General features: G+C 40.8%; 1 protein-coding gene across 2 annotated transcripts in view; it reads right to left on the minus strand.

The window, feature by feature from the left end:
• The window catches only part of SCHIP1 (schwannomin interacting protein 1), a 158,587-nt gene that overhangs the window by 85,865 nt on the left and 49,641 nt on the right, over positions 1-23,081 (minus strand). For both annotated transcript variants that reach the window (XM_070945489.1, XM_070945490.1), the window contains exon 2: positions 20,429-21,157. In XM_070945489.1, coding sequence (XP_070801590.1) covers positions 20,429-21,157 — 729 coding nt within the window. The remainder of the gene's footprint in view (positions 1-20,428; positions 21,158-23,081) is intronic.

A 23,081-nucleotide genomic window follows, 5' to 3' on the forward strand; every position in this document is an offset into this window, starting at 1 on the left:
TTATTATTTATGAGCTTTGTCAGCAGCAGTTAACCTGTATGCTCTGGATATGCAATTACTCCCAGTACAAGAGCAGCCTGGCATTTCAATGTTGATTGCTACACACAGAAAAAGCTTCATGCTTTGCTGAGCCTACATTTTCATTAAACTTTCCCCAGTTTACAAATGATTGTTTAAAGGGCTGAGGGTTTTATATGATGGCAGGTGTTGAGCACATTATAACACTGCCACAAGATTAAAAGTTACTACTTTGCTTTTGCACCAAATGTTTCGTATCACCATAAAAACCATAGTTTTATACTGCAGATGCTGGTTGAAAACACTATAAATCCTAATCATGTTAGGCTTTGTCCACTTGGACTTTTAATGCGCAAAGCAGATGGTTAATTGTGACAAGTTTACGGAGCCTTCAGATGACAACTTTTGTTTCATTAATGGGCAATATTTTATCTCCCTTTCATTTATTTTTGTAAATGACTGAAGACAATCCTCAGAAAGAGACAAAGAAGCAACTTGTGTTTTAATAGTGTGGACGGAGAGGTGGCTTCTCCTTCAGTAACTCCTTCAACTTCTCCCACAACTGAACACTCATGTTCATATTGCACTGTGATGCAAATTTCTGGAACCTCAGCTTCATCTATCCACCCATTCACTCAAATTGTGCACACAGGCTGCCTGTGAGATTGCTCATAACAACTGTGAATGGCGGACAGAGGAGTAGAAAACCAAAAGTAGAAACAAGACACTAAGCGAAGTATGACAAAAATTAGGAAGATAAACATTACACATTATCAGCTTTTTATGGATAAAGATCACAGACCAAGACAATCTGTTATTATTTATAGATTTGATCTAGTACAGGGGGGTCAAACCTGCAGCCCATGGGCCATATGCATCATGTGCTGGCCACGCCCACCTCAGTTTAGCGAAGGGGGAAAAAGTCACGATGTGTCACGTGACAACTGATGCCACGAGTTTGACCCCCTGATCTAGTATCACTAACTCCAGAACAACTTTTGGCAACTCATAATATAGTAAACAGTACAAAAATACAGTTTTAGAAAACCAATTTCATCTAAGAATTTCTGGAGTGATGGTGACATTCATTAGAAAGTGGTCTATATTTTTTAATCAATGTGGATATAGGAGGACTTTAATGATGTGTTTGTTCAGAAAGCAACCTACGATTCCAAGGTTTATTCCCAACAGATGTTAAGAATATACTTAACTAGTATCAGGTAGATCTTAGTAATAATGACTGACCAAGCGGTACATCTCAAAACTCTATTCTGTAAATACGTTAGCAAATTCTTTCAGCAATACAATTAATGCTTATTTATCCAGACTGAAGAAGTAGATGAAGTTTCTATTATCTTACATTGTAAAATATACTGATTCTGCTGTATCATAAATTTTGACTCCTTATACAGAGTACAAAAACAGAATACAATTTGAATAAATAAATAAATAGGAGTTTAAATCATGCTTAAATTCATGCTTGAATAGATTCACTTACTTATATTTAGTTTAATGTAATACAAAGCTACCTTTCCATCAGTTATTTTAACAACGATTTCTCTCTATGAAAGCATATTTAAGATTTTTAGTGTAGATACACTAAATGACAAATCTTGTCATTTGTCTATACATAATGTTTCACTATATACTATATTAAATTGTCACTTACCCAACGAAGATGAAATGCAAGCAACTGATTTGCTGCCATACTGCAGAGTAGAATGATATTGGTAAAGTATTCTCACGTAGTCATCCTTACCCATTTGTACATGTTTAGACATTGATGAACCTCATAGTTACTGACAATAAAATGCCGTCTGTAGTTATATGAGCTAAAATTCTATGATGAATGCCTAAATTACTCCATGAAACTCTAAATGGCATGCAACCTATAGTTTCCAGAAATATGCACCTTAAGAAAACTAAAATCTTTGCCAGCCTCATTCAACCTTTGAACTGGGTGAAAACTGGCCAAAGTACACCAACGTATATTATAAACAAGTACCCATCAAATACGATTATATTCTTAGATTAATAGCAACATTCATTTGTGCTGTCATTCAGGAGAAAAAACTTTATTTGCAGTAGGAGTGGAAATAGGAGTCATTTTACTTTTAGTGCTCATTTCAGTTTGTTAAAAAAAGTGGATTAAAAGTTCAGTTAAGTACTGTATTTTTCAGAGTATAAAACACACTTTTTTCCCTCCTAAAAGAATGTAACCCCGCCCACCCGCCAGCCCCCACTGTTCGGCCATCGCGCGTCTTCTTGGCTGCAGAGATTGCCACTGACAATGGCCCAATGTTTTTGGGCTTTGCACATCGCGATGTCAGCCTCCAAACGCTCCATTTGAGAGCCCTTCAAGGCTGCAGGGATCTCCAAAGCACATTGCTGCTGATCTCTGCCCAAAAACATGAAGCGTTTGGAGGCTGAAAATGTGAAGGGTCGTGCCCAAAATGGCTACCCAGAACAGCTGCTGCCTTCTCTTACTCCTTCCGTGCTTTGGCTGCTTTTCTAATTGCTACTCCCCCTGGGCTTTAGAAGCTGTTTTTTAGCCCCAACCAGCCCCAACCTCAAAACCAGCAAGCAAACTAATGTGCTGAAGTTGCCCAAGCTAAGGAAGCTAGCCAGATGAATACCTGGTAGGCAGATTTTTTTTCCCCTATTTTCCTCCCCAAAAACTAAGGTGCGTCTTATACTCCGAAAAAGACAGTAAATAAATGGCATGCATCTGGAGCCAGGATTTGTATTAGAAGCAACTATTTTCATGGCCTTTTATTTAAAGGGGGGGGGGGGGAGATAAGATCAGATTAAGGGTAATTTTATTTTTATTTTTATTTCCTCTATCGCAACTATGACTGAGATATGGTGGTTAGAATGCCGTATTGCAGGCTAACTCTGCCACTGCCAGAAGTTCAGTCCTGACCAGTTCAAGGTTGACTCCTTCTGAGGTCACTAAAATGAGGATCCAGATTGTTGGAGGCAATATTTTGATCTTGTAAACCATCCAGAGAGTGCTATAAAGCATTGTGAGGAAGCACTTAGATTTAAAGTGCTATTGCTATTGCAACTGACGAAGCAAGCATTTTTATTTTCATCCAATGTTCAATTTTTGTAGGAAATCCAGTGTCTCCCCAATTAGTCTCCTTGCGAAGTTCTCAAGTTTAAATGGAATTTTCACAAATAAATCAGAAAGAATTTTTCTATAGAAATACTTCTAATACCAGAACAACTAGACACAAGAACAGTCTTTTCCTGAATGCCATCACTCTGCTAAACAAATAATTCTCTCAACACTGTCAAACTATTTACTAAGTCGGCACTACTATTAATCTTCTCATTGTTCCCATCTCCTTCCACTTATGACTGTATGTCTGTAATTTTGGTGCTTGTATCCTTACAGTTTATACTGATATTGTTTCCTGATTGCTTATTTGTACCCTATGACTATCATTAAGTGTTGTACCTTATGATTCTTGATGAACTTATCTTTTCTTTTATGTACATTGAGAGCATATGCACCAAGACAAATTCCTTGTGTATTCAATCACACTTGGCCAATAAAGAATTCTATTCTATTCTATTCTATTCTATTCTATTCTATTCTATTCTATTCTATTCTATTCTATTCTATTCTATTCTATTCTATTCAGCAAAAAAATTGTGAGATCTCACTGGACCACGTATGGCTTACATCTCTATATACTTTATTAATTAATATGAAGCCCAGTCTATCCTCTAGAGCTGGACAACTACCACTTCCAGACAAACATATGGTGACCAGAAAGAACATCCACAGGTAGTCCTCAATTTACAACCACAATTGAGCCCAAAATTTATGTTGTTAAATGTGACATTTGTTAAATAAGTTTTGCCCCATTTTTACAACGTTTCTTGTCACAGTTGCTAAGTGAATCACTGTAGTTGTTAAGTTAATAGCACAGTTGTTAAGTGAATCTGGCTTCCCCATTGACTTTGCTTGTCAGAAGGGTACAAAAGGTAATCACATGATCTTTGGACATTGCAACTGTCATAAATACGACTCAGTTGCCAAGCATCTGAATTTTGATCACGTGACATTTGTGTCTACAATGGCCGCAAGTGTGAAAAAGGGTTGTCACTTTTTTCAGCACTTTGAACAGTCACTAAATGAACTGTTATAAGTCGAGGCCTACTTGTAACTATATTCCCTACCTCCTGGAAAAAGTGTTTAATTCACTCAACATATAATCAATAGACTTGATATTCTGGAAAAATGATAACTGTGCTCCACGGGAAAATGATGAGAAGATTGAAACTAAACCTATTAAAGCTAATGTTGATTTTGTAAGAAATATCATCGATGTTGAGAATATAAGGGGTGTATTTCCTATTCATAAAAAAAAAGATCTTATTATATCCACTGCTAAGCATAATAAATCATGCAGTGACACATTTGCTATTCTGTGTCATATAAGCTAAAACCTGGACTTGGCTATAAAAAAGAAATAATGATAGCAGTTTTCTGCCACTGAATGCTATTAGTTTACATTTTGTTCCCAGGAAATGTTAGAAATAAAATTTCTTTTAAAAGGTTAGGGTTGAGGTAAGTGCTATAAATACTGTATGTGAGAAGTGACTGCCCTATCAATCTTTGAATTGGAGCCATCTAGGTCACTGAGTCCAACTACCTCCCTCACCAAACCCAATGCAGCTTCTATTTAAGCACATCCAGGGAAGGGCAATCCACCTGTTGAATTGTTTTACTGAGCAATCAATTGGATTCTGCCTTAAATCATTATTTTGTATGTTGCACTCTGGCTGATGAGAAACAACTGACCTACTTTCATGTGAAATCCCTTCAGATATTTGAAAATTGTTATCCTATTCCCCACACTCTGCTAAAATCACAGTTCACAAGACTTTATTTCTAGTGCCCTATTCAACCTCATTGTACTTCACTGAACCTTCTTGTGGTATATCTAAAACACAGATATGCCCAGAACTGGAGACAATATTTGAAATGAGACACAATAATAAAAGTTTAACTATTGCTTCCTGTGGTTTAGTAGCTATATTTTTGCTGATGCATTCTAAAATTACATTTGCTCTCTTTGACAAATAAATGAATCAGCAGTGTGAATTAGCAATCGGCTACTTTAGCACATTTTTTCACAAAAATTATTATATTTCATTATTTTCAGACCATTTTTTTCTTTCCAGACTGATTTGAATTTGTTTTTGTTAGTGATCCCACTCAATATTTTGTCATCTGTGAATCTGGTAGGATCCCACCTCTTGGTTCAAGTCTTTAGTAAAAATATTGAAAAATAGTTGACTCTAAAGCAGCAGGTTCTGTCAGGTTCTGGAGAATCGGTAGCGGAAATTTTGAGTATTCAGAGAACTGGCAAATACCACCTCTGGCTGGTCCCAGAGTGGGGTGGGAATGGGGATTTTGCAGTATCCTTCCACTGGAGTGGGGTAGAAATGGAGATTTTGCAGTATCCTTCCGCTGGAGTGGGGTGGAATGGAGATTTTGCAGTATCCTTCCCCTGCCACGCCCACCAAGCCACGCCTACCAAACCACACCACGCCCACTAAGCCAAGCCCACAGAACCGATAGTAAAAAAGTTTGAATTTCACCACTGCTCTGAAGTAAATTTGTGGTATTCAACTAAAATACTTTCTTCCTATTAGATAAAGACACTTGTGGAGTACAATCTTTGAGCCAGCTATGTATCCATTTAATTGTCAAGCTATCCCAGTCACATTTAACTAGGTTATTACGTAATACTGAATGAAAATTATTTCATGTTTACAGCATTCCCACAGTTTATCAAGGGAATTGTCCTATTAAAAAATTAGATCAATCTAATAACTTGTTTTTTCCAAATTCATGCTGACTCCTGCTATCTATTACATTATTTTCAGGTGTTTATATAGCAATTGCTAGAACTGTCAGCAATATCAGTGACGGTGGTTTCCCCGTTTGGAAAAAAAAAAGTATTTTCCTTACCCACTTACCTGGTCCTCTACCTGTCCTTCAGGACCTCTACAGGATAATACATAAATGATTCAACCACAGTCCCAACAAGTTATTTCAGTATCCTGGAATGCAGTTATTTAGTCTGGAGACTAAATACTCAAAGAAACAGTATTTTTGTGAATGTCAGGTTTCATTTCTGCCTTTCCCAAGTATCTGATTTAATACAGGTAGTCCTTTCTGTATGCAATTCCATCATGTATTGATTAAACAGTCTAGCTTTGAATTTGTAAATAGAATAGTTTAATATTTGTTCATTGAGAATGTAATTGTGATGTGCTTTTTAACATTTTTGTCATACGCTAAATAAACAAACAAGTTCTTGACTTATGACGGGTTATTTAGCAACTGTTCGAAGTTTTGACAGGACTGCCAAAAGCTACTTACAACTCAGATTTTAAGTTCTGGTTGCTGCCCCCTTCCCCACGGCCCACATTTGCAGCCATTTGGAGCATCCCATGGCCATAATTTATAACATTTTCTGCTGGTTTCTAGCAATAAATGCCCATTGTGGGCAGTTAAAGCCATGTCATTTGCTTTATAAATGCCGTATTCGCTTAATGGCTGCTGCAAAAGAGGCCATAAAAGTGGCCGCAGTCACATAGTATACCACTTAACAACCAGCATGATTTATAACCATTATTCTAGGCTCAAGTGTGGTGGTATCTGTATTTACTCTCTTGTGGGAGAACAGAGACCAAATACTATAGGACAGGGGTGTCAAACTGGCAGCCCGCGGGCCGGATGTGTCATGTGCAGGCCACAGCCACCCTAGCTCCGCGAAGGGGAAAAATGTTGCAATATGTCACGTGATGGCAACGTGATGTCGCGAGTTTGACACTCGTGCTATAGCACCTATATGGCTCTTACTGAAATATCAAAATTCAGATGCTTGGCAACTGGTTCATACTTATGACTGTTGCTGTGTACCAAATCATGTGATCCCCTTTTGCAACCTTTGACCAGCAAAATTAATGGGGAAGCCGGATTCACTTAATAACCTTGTTACTTATCAACTGCAGTGATAACAACTGTGGCGAGAAAGGTGGTAAAATGGGGCAAAACTCACTTAACAACAGAAATTTTGGGCTCAATTGTGGTCGTAAGTTGAGGATTACCTGTATATCTCTGCATTTAACCATAATATTATAGTTATCCAGAGTTTAGTTACATCGGGAAAAGTGAGGACAAGGCTTTGCAATGGTGGCCAGCAGATATGCAGCTTCCTTAAAATTCAGTACCAAGTATCACTTTGGTAAAAGTGAGGAAATCTGCCCTCCCTGTATTTGCCCAACAAAAGGTTGACACATAATAATTCTTCACCTAAATAAAAATAAACAGCCCACCTTTGCAGCAGCAATAAAGAATTCAGAGAATTGCTATCACTTTAAGCAAAACTAAGAATAATGTAGGCTCAAGTTGTAGCCTTTCCTTTTTTGCCTATCATTTATACTTTTGGTTCAGTGGTTTTGTTATTTCAAAACAGGTTTTATGCAGCCCTGTCATGAGGCAAAACAAAGCAGCTCCTGTAACATCTGCTTATTAAATACCACATGCCTAAGCTGAGAGGAAAATGTATAAAATCATTGACGTTCAGCCAAATAGGAAGGGCTAAGTTGCATTTATACTGTTGCCCAGTATCTCTTCTTTGGCCTTTACCTTGCAATGTTAGGCAGAATTTCTTGGCAGGCACAATTACTGCATCCAGCAGAATTTATCTCCTAATAAAACATTCCTGACCATGCCAAAATCATAGCAACCAAGTACAGATCCAAGCACCAGGGCTAAAGCACATTTTTAAAATGTATCTGATTGAATTAATGCAGAACTCTCCTCCATTTAGGATTTTTTTTTTCCTAGTAGGGGCTCAAGTTAAATTAATATGGCATTAATGTTCATTAAGATGTCAGTACAGAGATTTGTTTCATTCAGATTTAGTTTTGATGAGCCAGTGGACCTCTAGATGCAAAGATCCTATTATTTAAAATATTTAATAAAAGGCAGCCATGGGCCTATTATTAAATTCACGAGAAATTTGACCTGTGACAGATGCAACATTTTCTAGTCAGCACAGCCTTTAAATCTCACTGTGAAACTTCTGAAAATTGGACATAATGAAAGCTTGCCACCAGGTAGTTATTAACCAAGGTAAGTTGGCTTGTTCCAATATATTCGTCTATCAGAGAAAAGTACTTGGGTTCAAAAATCAAAGCTAACCTATAATATAGTTCCTTTGTATATTGTTTGAATTCATCCATTTTAGTCTGTAAATGACACAGTTTAGCACAATGTCCGATTCTAGTTTTGAGGATGCCCTCAGCACAGGGCCTTATTTTTCTTTTTAAATGTCCTGTATGTTTTTGTTTCTTTTGTTTATTCCTTTGTGTAATTTTATTTTTGTATTTAACTCATTAATAAATAAATAAAATAGAAATGTACTACAGTAAGTCCCCAACTTGCAACAGTCCATTTAATGACCGTTTAAAGTTACAACGGCACTGAAAAAAGTGACCTGTGACTATTTTTCACATTTGCAACCGCTGCAGCGTCCCCATGGTCACGTGATCAAAATTCAGATGCTTGGCACCTGACTCATATTTATGATGATTGCAGTGTCCTGGGGTCATGTGATCACCCTTTGCAACCTTCTCATAAGCAAAGTCAATGGCGAAGCCAGATTCACTTAACAACTGTGTTACCAGCTTGACAGCTGCAGTGATTCACTTAACAACTGTGGCAAGGAAGGTTGTAAAATGGAGCAAGTTTCACTTAACAAATGCCTCACTTAGCAACAGATATTTGGGGTTGTATTGAGGTCCTAAATCGAGGAATACCTGTACCGCAATCTAGCATTGCAATCTGGTGCTGCAATCAGTATTAGATATTTGAGTTAGGGCTGACATCATATTTCCACTGCGCCATTAGCAAAGACAATGTAGGTACCTGTGTTTTCCCAAAAATAAGACACCAGGTCTTATTTTCGGAGAGGGCGCGTCGCCCCCAGCCTCTTTTTCAATATCAGGGAACTTCAGGAACTTCTTCATCTGGTAAAGCCCGCAAGGCTTTCCTCAAGGCCTCTGTAGTCAATCCGGAGCTCTGTTATCGGTTACAGACGCCTTCAGGAAAGCCTTGCCGGCTGCAGAAAAAATGGGCCAAGGTGTGTAAGGCCTTGCTGCAACTATCAAGCTATCAAAAATCAAGCTAGGGCTTACTTTCTGATAGGTCATATTTTTGGGGAAACACAGTAGTCCTACAACTCTAATGGAACCTGGAATTTTCATCGTTACTCATAATAGATGGGACATCCATGGGATCTACCCAATTTTCTGACCTTTTTTGCTGGGATCGTTAAGCAAATGCCCCAGTCGTAAAGTAAATGTTGCGGTTGTTAAGTGAGTCAGTGCATTACTATGGGTGGTTTTTGCTGCGAACCATCCAAAAAGGTCAATTTCCAGCAGAAAACATTGTAAATCATGTCACATGACTACGAAATGCTGCAACCAGCCGTAGAGGCGAGCTAGTTGCCAAGGGACCAAGATGCAGTCACATGATCACGGGGAGGGGCGGTGTTTTGCTGTAATAAACACTTCTTGTGTTGTGTAATCAACACAACAACTTTGTCCTTTTCACCCCTAAATTTAAACGTTGTCATTGCTTGCACAAAAGCACTATAGAATGAAATTTGATTTCCAGAACCTAAAAAATTAGATGCAATCTTTGTGTCTATAACACACTGATTGCAACTTTTTCCTCTGAGCCGTCTATTTGCTCCTGAAGCCCCTCAGATTCTCAACCAATCACACCTTTTCTTTATCTTCCAAGTCAGACAAAGAATCTTGCAGCCATCTTTTGCCTTCTTAATGTTTTCTTTTCCTGAATTTCCTCCCACTTCTTCTCTGCCTCAAGCCTTTTTGCAAATATTTTTGGAAAGTTTCCAGCATTTCTTCTCACCTCAGCCCTGTATGAGTCTAGACATATTGCTCTGAAACACTTCAGGGATTTAAAAATACCCACTTCAGCATTCATGAATCCCTGTTTTCTGACAACTTCTCAATATCCAAGATGTTTCTGAAGCTGGCTGTGTTATCACAAGGCAAGACATTTCAATTCTTACATTGTTGATTTAAAGCCATTCCTGTTCTATCAAATACTTTATGAGTTATATTGCACAATATTTTTGGATTATAATCCTGCTAACTGCACCTTTATAGAACCTGTTCCTACCATGACAGAAATAAACACTATAATTTTTTTTGATAAAATAGATATTTATACCTTTACATCCATTCTGTTATTATGGTTTTTGATTATGACACATTTAAGTACCTAAAACATTGCAGTAATACCACTGACAATAATTTTTATTGCCATAACTGTAAAACACGAAGGGAATAAATTTATCACCAGAAAAAAAATGTTATAAAAATTCAAACTTATTAGCAGGAAGCCCGTGAGGCCCTTTCACTGACTAGCATCTCATTCAAAAGGAAATCAAATCTCTCTTTACACAGGAATAACACAATATAATAAAATGTTTGTTTCAGTGAAAATAAAATAAAATCTCTGTTGCACTTGAGTATTAAGACTGTGAATTGCATCTTGTCTTAATCAAAGAAAATCTCAGTGTGGCCTTTAACATGACAAGATTGAGAAGTTGAATCTGGGTCTACTCAATCCTGGTCCAGTACTGTAACCTCTTTTGGTCCTCAATATGGATTTGAGATGGATGGGAGCTGTAATACAAAGCATTCGGAGCACACTAAGTAGGTCTTCAAGAGAGACACATTTTTCAGCAATTCTAGTGCAAAGTTCTGCCCAGTTTTCTTGCCAGCTGCAATCCAGCTGTGATGGAATGTTGTCTGGATTCCCAGGAGGGACAGGATGCATTCCAGAGGAGCAAGAGACATCACAGTTTTGATAGTTTGTGTGAGAGAAAGAGGGGGAAGTCAGCTCCTCCTTAATAGTTCCCAAAGTATGTTTTATGTGGTATAAATCAGGGGTGGGATTCTACTAGTTCGGACCGGTTCGGGCATACCGGTAATGCCGATCAGCTGGGAGCGAACCGGTTTGCTCCGACGATCAGGTTGGCCTGCCCACCCGCCCCTGCGCTTTACTTATATTTATCTTCTCAGCTTATTGGCGCAGCAGAACAGATTGCCGCATCTCAGCTGTGTTACTCCCAAGTAGTAACACAGAAGGTTAGTATTTGTAAAATTGTGCACACGTGCAAGGCACGCATTAGGAGCGCACACACGATCACTGAACCGGTTGTTAAACCAGCAGCAGCGCACCACTGGTATACGTAGTATGCTTTAGTTTGTCAAAATTTCTATCTGTAGCTGAGAAACAATAAAGAAAACTGCCTCAACATGTTCTTTGTTGGTTTTTGGAGCCTGACAAATGCTGCCACCAGAGCCACAAGGCCTCAGTGCACTTCACTGGATTAGAGGTGAGCCATGTCATTCCCAAACTAATTCTATGTATCAGAGGCTGGGGGAAAAAAAACCAAACCTCTTGCAGGTTTAAAAATGAATTTACTATAAAGTGAAACAAGCAAGTTGGATACTTCTCAAGGAAAAAAAAACACACACACATTCCACAAATAGAACTCATTTCCTTAGGAAGTCTGACAAGAAAGCCACTTCTCTCTGTTCATCCAAGCATGCCTTGCCATGTTTTTATGCCTTGCCATGTTTTTACTTAAGAAATTATATTTAATTTATAAGTGCTGGTGTGATTTTTCAGCAAGGTAAGATTTTGTAACTTGAGTAGAATTTTTAAGTAAACAATGAGTACAAATGTATCCAATAAAGTAAGGTAAAGGTAAAGGTTCCCCTTGTACATATGTGCTAGTCGTTCCCAACTCTAGGGGGCGGTGCCCATCTCCGTTTCAAAGCCGAAGAGCCAGTGCTGTCCAGAGAAGTCTCCATGGTCATGTGGCCGGCATGACTAAACGCCAAAGGCGCACGAAATGCTGTTACCTTCCCACCAAAGGGGGTCCCTATTTTTCTATTTGCATTTTTTACGTGCTTTCGAATTGCTAGGTTGGCAGAAGCTGGGACAAGTAATGGGAGTTCACCCCGTTATGTGGCACTAGGGATTCGAACTGCTGAACTGCCAACCTTTCGATCAACAAGCTCAGCGTCTTACCCATTGATCCACTCCATCTACTCCTGACCTATACTTGAAGTTCTGATGATCACCTCCCCCACCAACACTCTGAGCTCTTGGAAACCAGGCCGCAGTTACAATTGTTGGCAGCATCCTGTGGTCAACTGATTGCATTTTATGACATTTTGCTCAAACTGGCATTTACTTCCAGTTTTCAGCCAAACTGTGTTCATAATGGACCATTGGTTTGTTTAATGACCATAGTGGCCACTTCATGACTGCAGGGGATACTTAACAACCAGTACAAAGAGTTGGAAAACTATGTTGGTGATGGTTTTAAGACTGTCATGACTTACGACCATGAGGAGCAGACTCCACTGCGATCCTAAGTTAGGGACTGCCTGTACATACTTTGGTTGGTTCACAAAACTCATAAATATATGAACAATTACGTCTGCTCATCATTCAAGCACTTTCTCTTTCCTTCTTCCAAGATTTTAAAATTACTATTGTTATATCAAGTTCACGTATTCCAATGAGAGAAAATTTATTACAGACTGATTTGCTAGGCAATATAACTTTTTCTCAAAGAAAAAAAAAATTATATCCAGGCATCCAGTGACTGGCACTTTGGTGCACTGCATCTCTAGCTCAGCTTAAAAAGAGAGTTAGCCAGATTGCTACAATCATTGCATGCTAATTAGAGATGAAATGCAACTGAAGCATTTACAGATTTTGTTTACAAAAATATTCTTATGAAAAGTTGTTTACAAGGCCTAGGCTCAGTAATTACAGTTATTGTGGCTGATTATGGTACCAAAATATGAAGCAGCCACGCACAAATAACAAAATCAAAATTAAAGGTGTAAAATTTAAATGAAGCAATTTTTACCCCTCCAATGTCAGTATAACATTTGTTAATTAAGGTTTGTGGAAAGAAGTTGGAACAAATGTGAGGGTCTATAGATTTAGCAGCTTCAGTACATTGAAAAAAACTCTCTACCGTGCTAGACCAACTAATGAAAACAGGAGAGAAATACAAGTGTTCCATCATGACAGATCTACCATTCATAAATTCCTCCTCCAAGTGATTTATGTGCTGCAGCTGAACAAAAAACAAAATAAAAAAAACCCCTTGTCCTCCAGACTAGAGCCTGGATGCTACATTGTTGTAGAAGAAGCAGATTAAGTGGTGACAGGAATCTTCCAGCAGAAGCAATACAGCTGGAAAAAGTATCAAATTCACATGTGTCGGACCAAAGAAAATAATAAGCATAACCGAAGATGTGATTTTCTGTTTGAGCCCATGGCTGGCGCTTCCTTTTATGATTTATGATTTTATGATTTAACATTAGTATATATGCAAAAGGTCAAATCTTATATAAAATCTTACATAAGTGTCCAGAACTTTATTACAATCCAGCACCTACAAAATGATCAAAGTATTATTTTGAAGGATATTTTAAGTGTTTCAATGGATTCATATATCCATTCATTTCTAATTCCTCTTGGCCAATACTCCAAAAGCATTATTGCAATGAAAGAAGGGAGGGTCTCATTTTAAATTTGAACCAGGAATTTGTCAAAATTCAAATCATTGTGATGCCAGAGCCTCCCCTTGAGCATGACAATGGATCCCTCTATAAATGCAAACACACACTCTTGAGCTTAACAATAGAGGATTCAAGGACAAGGGAGAGATAGGTAAGCTCTGTTACTACAAATCTAATCAAAAGGAGTACCTGCTATTTCAGAATCTAGGAATGTAACCATATGTACATTATATATCATCTCCAGTGTTTAAAACCCTCATTATTTATTTATTACATTTATAAGATGCCTGACTTGTTCATGATTATGAGTAGGATGCAATATGAAGCAATTGAAAAGAATAAAATGCAAATAGTGAAAAATGAACATGTGCAAACACAATAACAAAATCTGGCAAAGCAATTGTCCCACAAGGAGTCTGCATAAGCAGCGGTGAAATTCAGCCAGATCTATCTGACTCTTGCGAACTGGCAGTGCCGGCAGTGGGATGCTCTGCCCACACGCCGGGATGTCATTATGTCCTTTTTTGACCCTCTGTGCATGTGCAGAAAAGGTGCACACGCTCACCTTCCCGAACCGGTAGTGAAAGTAAGTGCATTTAACTGCTGCACCTAAAGTCTGGAGACTCAGGTTTTGAAGGCTTGTTTAAATAAGGTCAGGATAGGGGCCAAATAGATCTATGATAAGATACTGCTTTATCCCCTCACTATTTAACTGATGGCTCCGAGATATGCTGATTCTGCTGGATCATATGATATGGACAGAAACTATAAAGATAGACAGTCCTTTAGATAATCAGACCCTATACCATGAAATGCTTTATAAATTATAACCAGCACATTGAATTGTACCCAGAAGCTCACAAAGCAGAGGTATCACATGGGCATAGTGAAGAATAACTATTAGGGCTGCTGCATTTGGGATCATTCTGGATCTGCCTACTGCACATTGCAATAGTCCAAATGACCAAAGGTAAGTAACCATTTTAAGGTCCTCCTTGTCCAAGTATAGGGGCAATTGGCACACTGAACACCTTTAAAATTGTGTAAAAGCCTCCCTGGCCAAATTGTCCCGGAATGGGACAATTTGCCACGGCCAACTTGCCATAGGGCTGTGATGACAAACCTATGGCTCACATGCCAGAGGTGGCATGCAGTGCCCTCTCTGATGACACGTGAGCAGTCACCCTAGTTCAGCTCTGCTGCGCATGCGTGCGCACCTCCCACCAGCCAGCTGGTCTTTGGGTGTCTGCCGTGCATGTGTGGGGGGGGCGGGGTGCTGCGTGGGGGGTGCACGCATGCATGGGGGGTGAAGCACGTGTGGGGGGCATGCGTGGGGCCCATGCTGAGTTGCCTGATCGGCAAAGAGGCATTTTTTAAAAAGCCTCTCCGACAATCCCAGCTGAGTTGCCTGATCGGCAAAGGCTTTTCAAAGCATTAGAAAAAATGCTTTGAAAAGTTTTTTTTTTAAAAGTTGGCCACGCCCACCCAGTCACATTACCCCCCCCCCCACCAAGCCACGCCCACAGAACCGGTAGTAACAAATTTTACATTTCACCCCTGGTGTAACTCTTGTCCCATGGCGGGTTGTTCCGTGGCAAGTTGGCCATGGTGAATTGTCTTGTGGTGAGTTGGCTGTAACGAGTTGTCATAGACCCGCCACAGCTGCCACCTGTTCTTGGAGTAGCAATTGTGGCCCCCAAATCACACACCATCCTGAAGAGTGAAGAGCAACTGCCTTTAGTATTAAAGATTAAATATCTCCAGCCCTGGATGGTTTAAGAGGCCTGAGCCTTTTCTATTCCAACTAGTTCCAGATACTGACACAAAGCCTTGGAAGCATCACCTGGTTATCTGCATCTTTATGTCTCACTTTTAAGTAGTAATTGACTTTATTTCCACATGTTTCTCAGCCTTGGATGCTGATCTGCAGAGTGTTCTGAAAACAGTTTTCCTATCAGTCCAACCTCCCCACTTTCAACTCCCATGCATGATGGAGAGAGATAGAAGCGCTCATAAAAAGATATTGTGATGATACACAAGCCACTATCTGGCTTCATTCATCACATTAAGCAATACGTAGCTTTATATAGTTTTGGCTTAGTATGTTCTGGGATCCAGCAATGTAGTTTGAATGCCTTTCCTTAGCACAATGTGTTAAGTCAGTTCTGAGTTTCTTTAGCTTTGACATTATTAAAGAACCAGAATAAACAAATAAATAAGTTATTTCAGATGAAGTGTGAAATAGAGGCTAATCATTTAAGTACAGTGAGTAATGGCAGTACAATTCATTAGTCTTTTATTGATGCTATTGGGTGGGAATACCAATAGGAAATATAAAAATCAAGCAATAAGTCAACATAATGGAGCTTGACAAGCAACCAAAAGGTACGGATAATAAACAGGAAGAACCAAATCTTATTTGGACTGTCATAAAGTATTTAGCTGAAGAACAATCAGAAGTTACATATCAACAGCATTGGTAATGGTTTCATCAGCATCTGTTTTAAACAGAGTTATTTCTGAGTATATTTATGAAAGTTTATTTTATACTGGACCCTCTAAAGTTTCCAGAAAAAATATATAGTTAAAATAGAGTCTAGATAAACTGAAAACTCTTTGCTGCTCCTTGAAAGTACACTAGGATGCTAATGTTATCAGATTTATATACCACATTTCATTCAGGAACTCAAATGATGTATTTTGGCCAATATATCGTGAAATACACTAGGTCCGTGATGGCGAACCTATGACTCGTGTGCCAGAGGTGGCACGCAGAGCCCTTTCTTCTGGCACGCATGCCGTTGCCCCAGATCAGAATTCCGTGGCTTTTCTTTCGTGAGCTTCTGCTTCCCTGAAAATGACAAAACGGAAGCTCATGAAAGAAAAAGATCTTACCTCTTGCCGCGCTGCTGAAGATGGGATGCCCTTCCTCCCACCGGCCAACTGGTCTTCGGGTCTCTGCTGCGCATGTCCACGCCTGCACACCAGGGGTGGGTTCTAAAAATTTTTTACTACTGTGGGCGTGGCTTATTTTGTGGGTGTGGCTTGATGGTCATGTGACAATTTTTTAGGATTTAGCAGAGGTACTGGTCTACCAGGCTTTTAACTGCTTGCAGAGCTGTATCGGTCTACTCATTTGTTTTTGGAGGCACTGGTCTACCCATTTATTTTTGCAGGCACTGGTCTACATTTATTTTTGCAAGCACCGGTCTATTCATTTGTTTTCTTTAAACACTGATCAGCTGTAGGGCGGCCCTTTGAAGCCCCGCCGCAAGAGTTTAAATAGTTTTTTTCCCCTCTAGCCAATCAGCTGGGACTCAGGAGCCAGCAATAGATTGGGGGTGGGGCCAAATAAAAGGTAAGAATAATGCAGGGGGGTGCGGAGAGCAGAACCGGTTCGGTGACATCATATAGTCACTGCTACCGGCTCGGCGGAACGGGGCAGAACCCACCACTGATGCACACGTCAGTGTATGCGCACATGCATGTCCGTATGTTTGCACATGTTCATGCATGTGCGCATCTTTCAGTTTGGGCATGCCCGTGTGCATAGTTTGGGCACTCGGTGTCTAAAAGGTTCACCATCACTGCTCTAGGTTAAACATCAGAGTGGTGGTGAATACATTACACACACTGTCAGATATAGCCTTAGTTTCATAGCAAGATAGAATGAATGAAGAGGAGGATATTTGGCCCAACTGTTTAGCACTATTCTCAGGTTGCCCACTCCTGACTTAGAACAATGGTCATGTGAACTTAGGCTAGCAATTAATTCTCAGTAGATACCACTGTGAATAACACTGTCTGCTGTGATGGAAATTGGCATTCAGCAAAATCTGGGAGCCTACTTACTGCCTATTTTCTGTTTTGACTCAATGTTTGGCATACATTATTTGGAAATATACTAACACAAAAATTCAATTTGACTAAATCAGGGTTGTCAAACTCTCGGCCCCCGAGAGTTTGTGAGCCGGATGCATCACATGCTGGCCACGTCCACCCATTTTAGCAAAGGGAGAAAAGGTTACGATACGTCACGTGACAACAAGTCATCACAGGTTTGACACCCCTGGACTATATAAAGCTAGTTCTCAATTTAGGACCCTAATTGAGCTTGGAATTACAGTTGTAAGTAGTGCAGATTGTTAAGAGTGGTGCAGTGGCCTAGAGGTGAAGACGATCGCTTCCCACTTGGAAGATTGAGAGTTCAATCCTAGACAGTGAAAGAGGTTTCTCTATCAGGGCGCAAAGAGAAAATATGCAAACTCTGCATAGGCATCAGGAAGAGCATCTGGTCAGTAAATGCTCAACTCCAGTCAGTTGCCCAGACTCCACCCCGATAAAAAGGGATTACAGGATTGCAAAAAAGAAAAGTAGGCTGTTAAGGGTTAGGGTTAAGGTTAAGTTTTCAAAGAAGAAATATTAATAGGAAACTAGACAATCCATGTTCTGTTGAGTCACCGTTTCAGAAATTTTTCCTTACCTAAACTGATAATACAAATGACTATGTGCAGGGAAAAAAAAGCAATGAGAATGGGAGCTAGTTCCAACTTCCTGCCAGTTTCCGCATTTCCCTTGCTTGGGGGAAGCTGGCAGAAATAATTGGAAATGGCAATCATGTGTCCACAGTTGATTGTGGCAATGAGGTGACTCTGCAGAGGCCACAACTTTTCCAATATCACTGGTCTGAAGTTTCTTGAAATTTCAATCATACAGGTACTGGTTTTGGGTGGCATTCTTTAAGTTAGCCCATCTGAGGTATCTTGATTCAAAAAGTGTTATCCTATGATGCGCCATTTCATCCAATTTAAGGTTATAGACTAGGAGAGTTTTAGTAGTATATCGATCCATTAAAGTCACATGAGAAGACCATCAGCAAGTTGTAAACTTCTAAAAGAAACCTTGGGAAATCATTTAAGCTTGGAAGTAAAACTATAGTCTTCAAGTCAAATTACCACATTTAATTTAATTTTATTACGAGTGTTTGTAATTCATTGTGCAGTTCTACTGCATCATTTAAGTAAGTTTCAGAGTGCCACATTTTAGAAAATATATTTACAGATTGTTTATAAAAATGAAAATGCATTAATGCTTGTTGACAGGCAAAGCAGATTGACTGAGATATAATTTAACTAGAAGGTTAGGAAACATGAATTGGGCATCTTCTCACAAGTCATTACCGAACACCTGCTAAGCTGAAAGATCTACAAAAGTGAAAAAACAAAAAAACCAGATATCTGTCCACAGAGCAGGCACTAAAGAGATTTTTGAAGCCTAAAACAAGCTTCTTTGCTTTAGAGAACAATGTCAGACTTTTCTGTCCCAGCAAGACAAAGCTGGACATTTCAGCTATCTCTCTTGATTTCTTATCTACAGGCAACATACTCCTTCTGAAAATCACATATTGTCTCCAAAAGTATAGCTTATTTAAAATGCAGTGTCATCAGCATCTCTGTTGAATCTAATATTATTGAAGTTACAAATGCTGGGATAATAGCACTTTATTATTGGACTTTGCATCTGATCTGTTTTTACAGAAATTTTTTTAGATAATAATAATAATTAAAAAAAACCTTGAAAGAAATCTTTCTCCCTTTAAATCTAGTGAAGATTGTGTCTTCCATTTCTATTCAGTATTTATAGATAATGTGTTCTGGATGCAAAGGAAAAAGGGCAATTAAAACAGACTCTGATATGGAACAGATCTTTGTTGGCTCTGTCCATCAGGGAAGACACCATACAAAGTCCCCTTCCCTTTGCCCTTCTCTTGCTGGAAGCAGCAATGCCAATTATGCTGAAAAATGAAGTTACTTATCATGCCCTAAAGTCAAAGAGTGTTACACCCAATCTCTAAGAGCTGAAGGCCCTAGATTTTCAAGTCACATCCCAAGGCAAAAGTGATGCAATGTTAGCAGAGCTATTAACTAGATTAAACAAGGCATATTTTTTTTGCAGAACAAAGCACACGTTTAAAAAAATAGACATTCTAAACTACCCAAGTCTGCAAGTTCTGCTGTACCTTTAGAAAGGAAGAGCAGAGAAACATGCATTAAATAGCACGAACCCTTTCACTAGGGCAAATTCACAATGAGACATGCACCAGCTGGCTAAGATTCCTGCTTACATTTCCCCCTCCTTCTCCTCCCCCTCTTAAGGCCACCCACATGTCTGGCTTTTCTGAATGCAGCCAGGTGTTCTTCTGATAAGGAACAGGAAGTAGTTCAGGACCACCCTCCCAGCCCTATCTTCCCTTCCCCACAGAAAAGGTCAGCCACCAAAGCCCCTAATCCTCAAGGCCAAGACAGGCCAATCAACCAACTCCTTCCCTCTCGCAGAACAAAAGGGACAAGGGAGATAACACTTGACTCTTTCCTTTCTCAATCTGAATCCAAGGGAGCCATTCTCCCACTCTACAGAACACACCAATGCACATGAGGTCCGGTTTCTTGCAAGCCCACATACCAGGACATATTTGGAGGGAGAAAAGGAAGCAACCAGCCATCCCAATCTAAGTAATCACAGCTGCCCTTTGGAAATTACCTTCTATGGGAAAAAAAACATAATCATCCAATGCCCTCCCTCGCATGGGAAATGACTCACCCTCTGGTCTCCTTAAGTAGCAGCAATTCCACTAACATTAACACTTTAATTCTCATCGCTGTTACTCTGAACATGTAAAAAAAAAAAGAAAAAAAAAGCAAGGAAGAAAGGGAAGAGCCCAACTTACAGAGGTGTAGTTGCTCTTCTGGTTCCGAAGCTCCTGTTCTTGGAACTGCAACCCCGCCAGATGTTTCTCCAGTGCTTCCCAGTCCATAGTGGGCAGCGGAGGCTCCTGCTCTTTCAAGGCATCCCCTCCAAAGGAGTTCTCCACGGGGCGGAAGGAAAGCAAAGGACCTCCCTGCTGAGCTCTCTGGTGGCAGGGGGCTTTGCTGTAGCCCCCACCCCCTTTGTGTCCAGTCCGGTGGCTGGACGGCACCATGTTGGCATTGTGCCTAAGGTCCAGCAGGTGACGATGAGGCTGGAGAGGATGAGGAGGGGGGATAGTGCTGGGAGCTGGGGGGGGCATGGTGGCAGTGGGGAGGGTGAGGCAGGTACTCCTCACCTCCACCAGCTCTTGGGTTAAACTCCTCCTGGTAGGGGTGGTTTTGGCATGGCAGCGGGCAGAGTCCCCATCCTCCTTCCACACATCAATCACTTTCCTCTCGGTGGACTCCTGGAAGTCGTCCTCCTCCTCCTCCTCCTCCTCCTCCTCCTCCTCCTCGTCGACCTCCTCCCCCTCTCTTCCTCTTTTTTCTTCCTCCTCTTCCTCCTCCTCCTCTGAGTCCTCCAAAGCAGCCAAATCCAGGCTGGTCGGCGACGGGGAAGATTTGCATTCCGAGCAAGGAGTCACTTTGCTGGAACTGGACTCGGAGCTGGAGCGGCTGCTGCAGGGGTCGCTCCCTAGATCCATGCCATCCTGGAGAAGGAAAACGAGAGCGAGACCAAGAGCATTATAGATAGATGGGGAGGGAAGGAGGGAGCGGGGGGGGGAGCGGGATGGAGAGACACGAGAGCAAAGACAGACTTCTTTTTGTGCTCGGCGGCAGCAGCTGCTTCCCCCGCTCCAGAAGTAACCAACCCCACCAGGCACAGTTCAGCACCCGGCGCTCCAGATGCTGCCGGGAGTCTTAATGGAAAGGAAGGGGGGGGGGAGAGGAGAGGGAAGGGCAGGAAAGGCGGAGGGGGGGGGGCGCCCCCGTCACTTCCCAAAGTTTCCTGCAAAGCCCTCACCCACCCAGGCACGGGGACACTTTTCCAGGCAGGAGATGGGAAATCTCCCCCCACCCACCCACCCCCACCCCACGGGAGAAAGGGATGGATGGCTTTGCTGCCCCCCACCCCACCTAGACACTCAACGGGCACAGCCGCCCAGATGCTTCTGATAACATCGCCCGGCGTTGCATCGGGGCAGTTGGAAACGGTGGAGGCGGCGAGACACACAAACGCCACCAACAGTTTCCCGCAACCGGCACCGGAAACTTCCCGGCTCCTTCGCGTCCAGTTGCGAAGAAGAATCAGAAGAAGGGAAAAGAGAGAAAAAGAAAAAAAAAAAAAGCTACGCCGGTAGCACTGAAAAGAAAAAGGAAGCGGGCGGAGAAGGGAGGGAGAGGGGGGGAGGAGAGTGGAAGAGCCGGAGAGCCCGTCCCCACGTAAACGGCGTAAAAAGAGGGGGGAAAAAAGTCAATGAGAAAACATCGCCCCCTGCGGTATCGCCTGAGAGAGAGAGAGAGAGAAAGAGAAAGAGAGAGACCTGCCGGGAGAAACTGCAGGCTTAACGCAGAGGCAGGGAAGCGAGGGAGGTGCGTCGGGTTTGGCGGGTCGGTTTAATTGCTCTCCCCCCCTCCCTCCCTGCAAATTCCAGAAGGCCGCGCGTTGTCGCCCGCTGGGCCCCACCCTTGTCTCAAGTGCCGGCATGTGTAGACACACAGCAACGTGTTGGGTTGTGTGTCTCGGGAGGGACGGAGGGCAGGCAGTTTCATAGTCTGCAGGATGAAATAACGATTGAAGAAGCCTTTTCCCCCCCTTTTCCCCCCCCCTCATTGTATCCTAGGTCAATGTCCTTTTCCCTGTGGTTTTTCTCCCGTCCTGAAAATCAATAGTCCAGGAAAGAGCAAGTGTCTGTGGCGAGAAATAAACAAACCCTGAGCAAATCTTTGGGTTATATTTCAACTTGGTTTTGTTGGAACACCTGGATTGAAAATGTTGCAATATTTTCAGGATCAGACTCAATAAAGATAATAGAAGTTAGAGATTTAAATATATTTCTCTTTAATCATAATAGGCATTCTATATTCGCTGAATATTCAAGATAGAAGCAATGAAAATGGGGAGGATGGCTCCTTATATATACAAGGGGTGGAGCCAGGAATGGGAGTGGTAAATTATGAATACATTAAAGTCCAAAGAATAAGTTAACCCCTGATGATCCATATATACATTATTTACACATTAGAGAATAAGGCATTTACATCTGACAAATCCCCCTCTAAATGCCGGTTCGTTATACAACACCAGTTACATTCAGATTCAGGACAATATAATACATATAATTTAGAAGTTAAATATTTGTGTTGTTTAGAAGGTAAGGGTTTTGTTAATATGTCAGCTAATTGTTCAGAAGTATCACAATGTATTGCTTTGATGAATCCGTCTTGAGATAGTTGTCTCACGTGCTTAAATTTTATATCAATATGCCTGGACCTTTGTCCAATTGCATCGGATCTAGATATTTCAATGGCCGCTTTATTATCTTCATGCATAATAAATGGTAAAGTAGGTTTCTTCCAAATATCTGTGATCAAATCATTGAACCATACAAGATTATTTGCAGCTTTAGATAA

This window comes from Pituophis catenifer, unplaced genomic scaffold, assembly GCF_029215685.1.
Source record: "Pituophis catenifer annectens isolate HBS135680 unplaced genomic scaffold, rPitCat1.0.hap2 SCAF_6, whole genome shotgun sequence".
Taxonomy (NCBI): Eukaryota; Metazoa; Chordata; class Lepidosauria; order Squamata; family Colubridae; genus Pituophis; species Pituophis catenifer.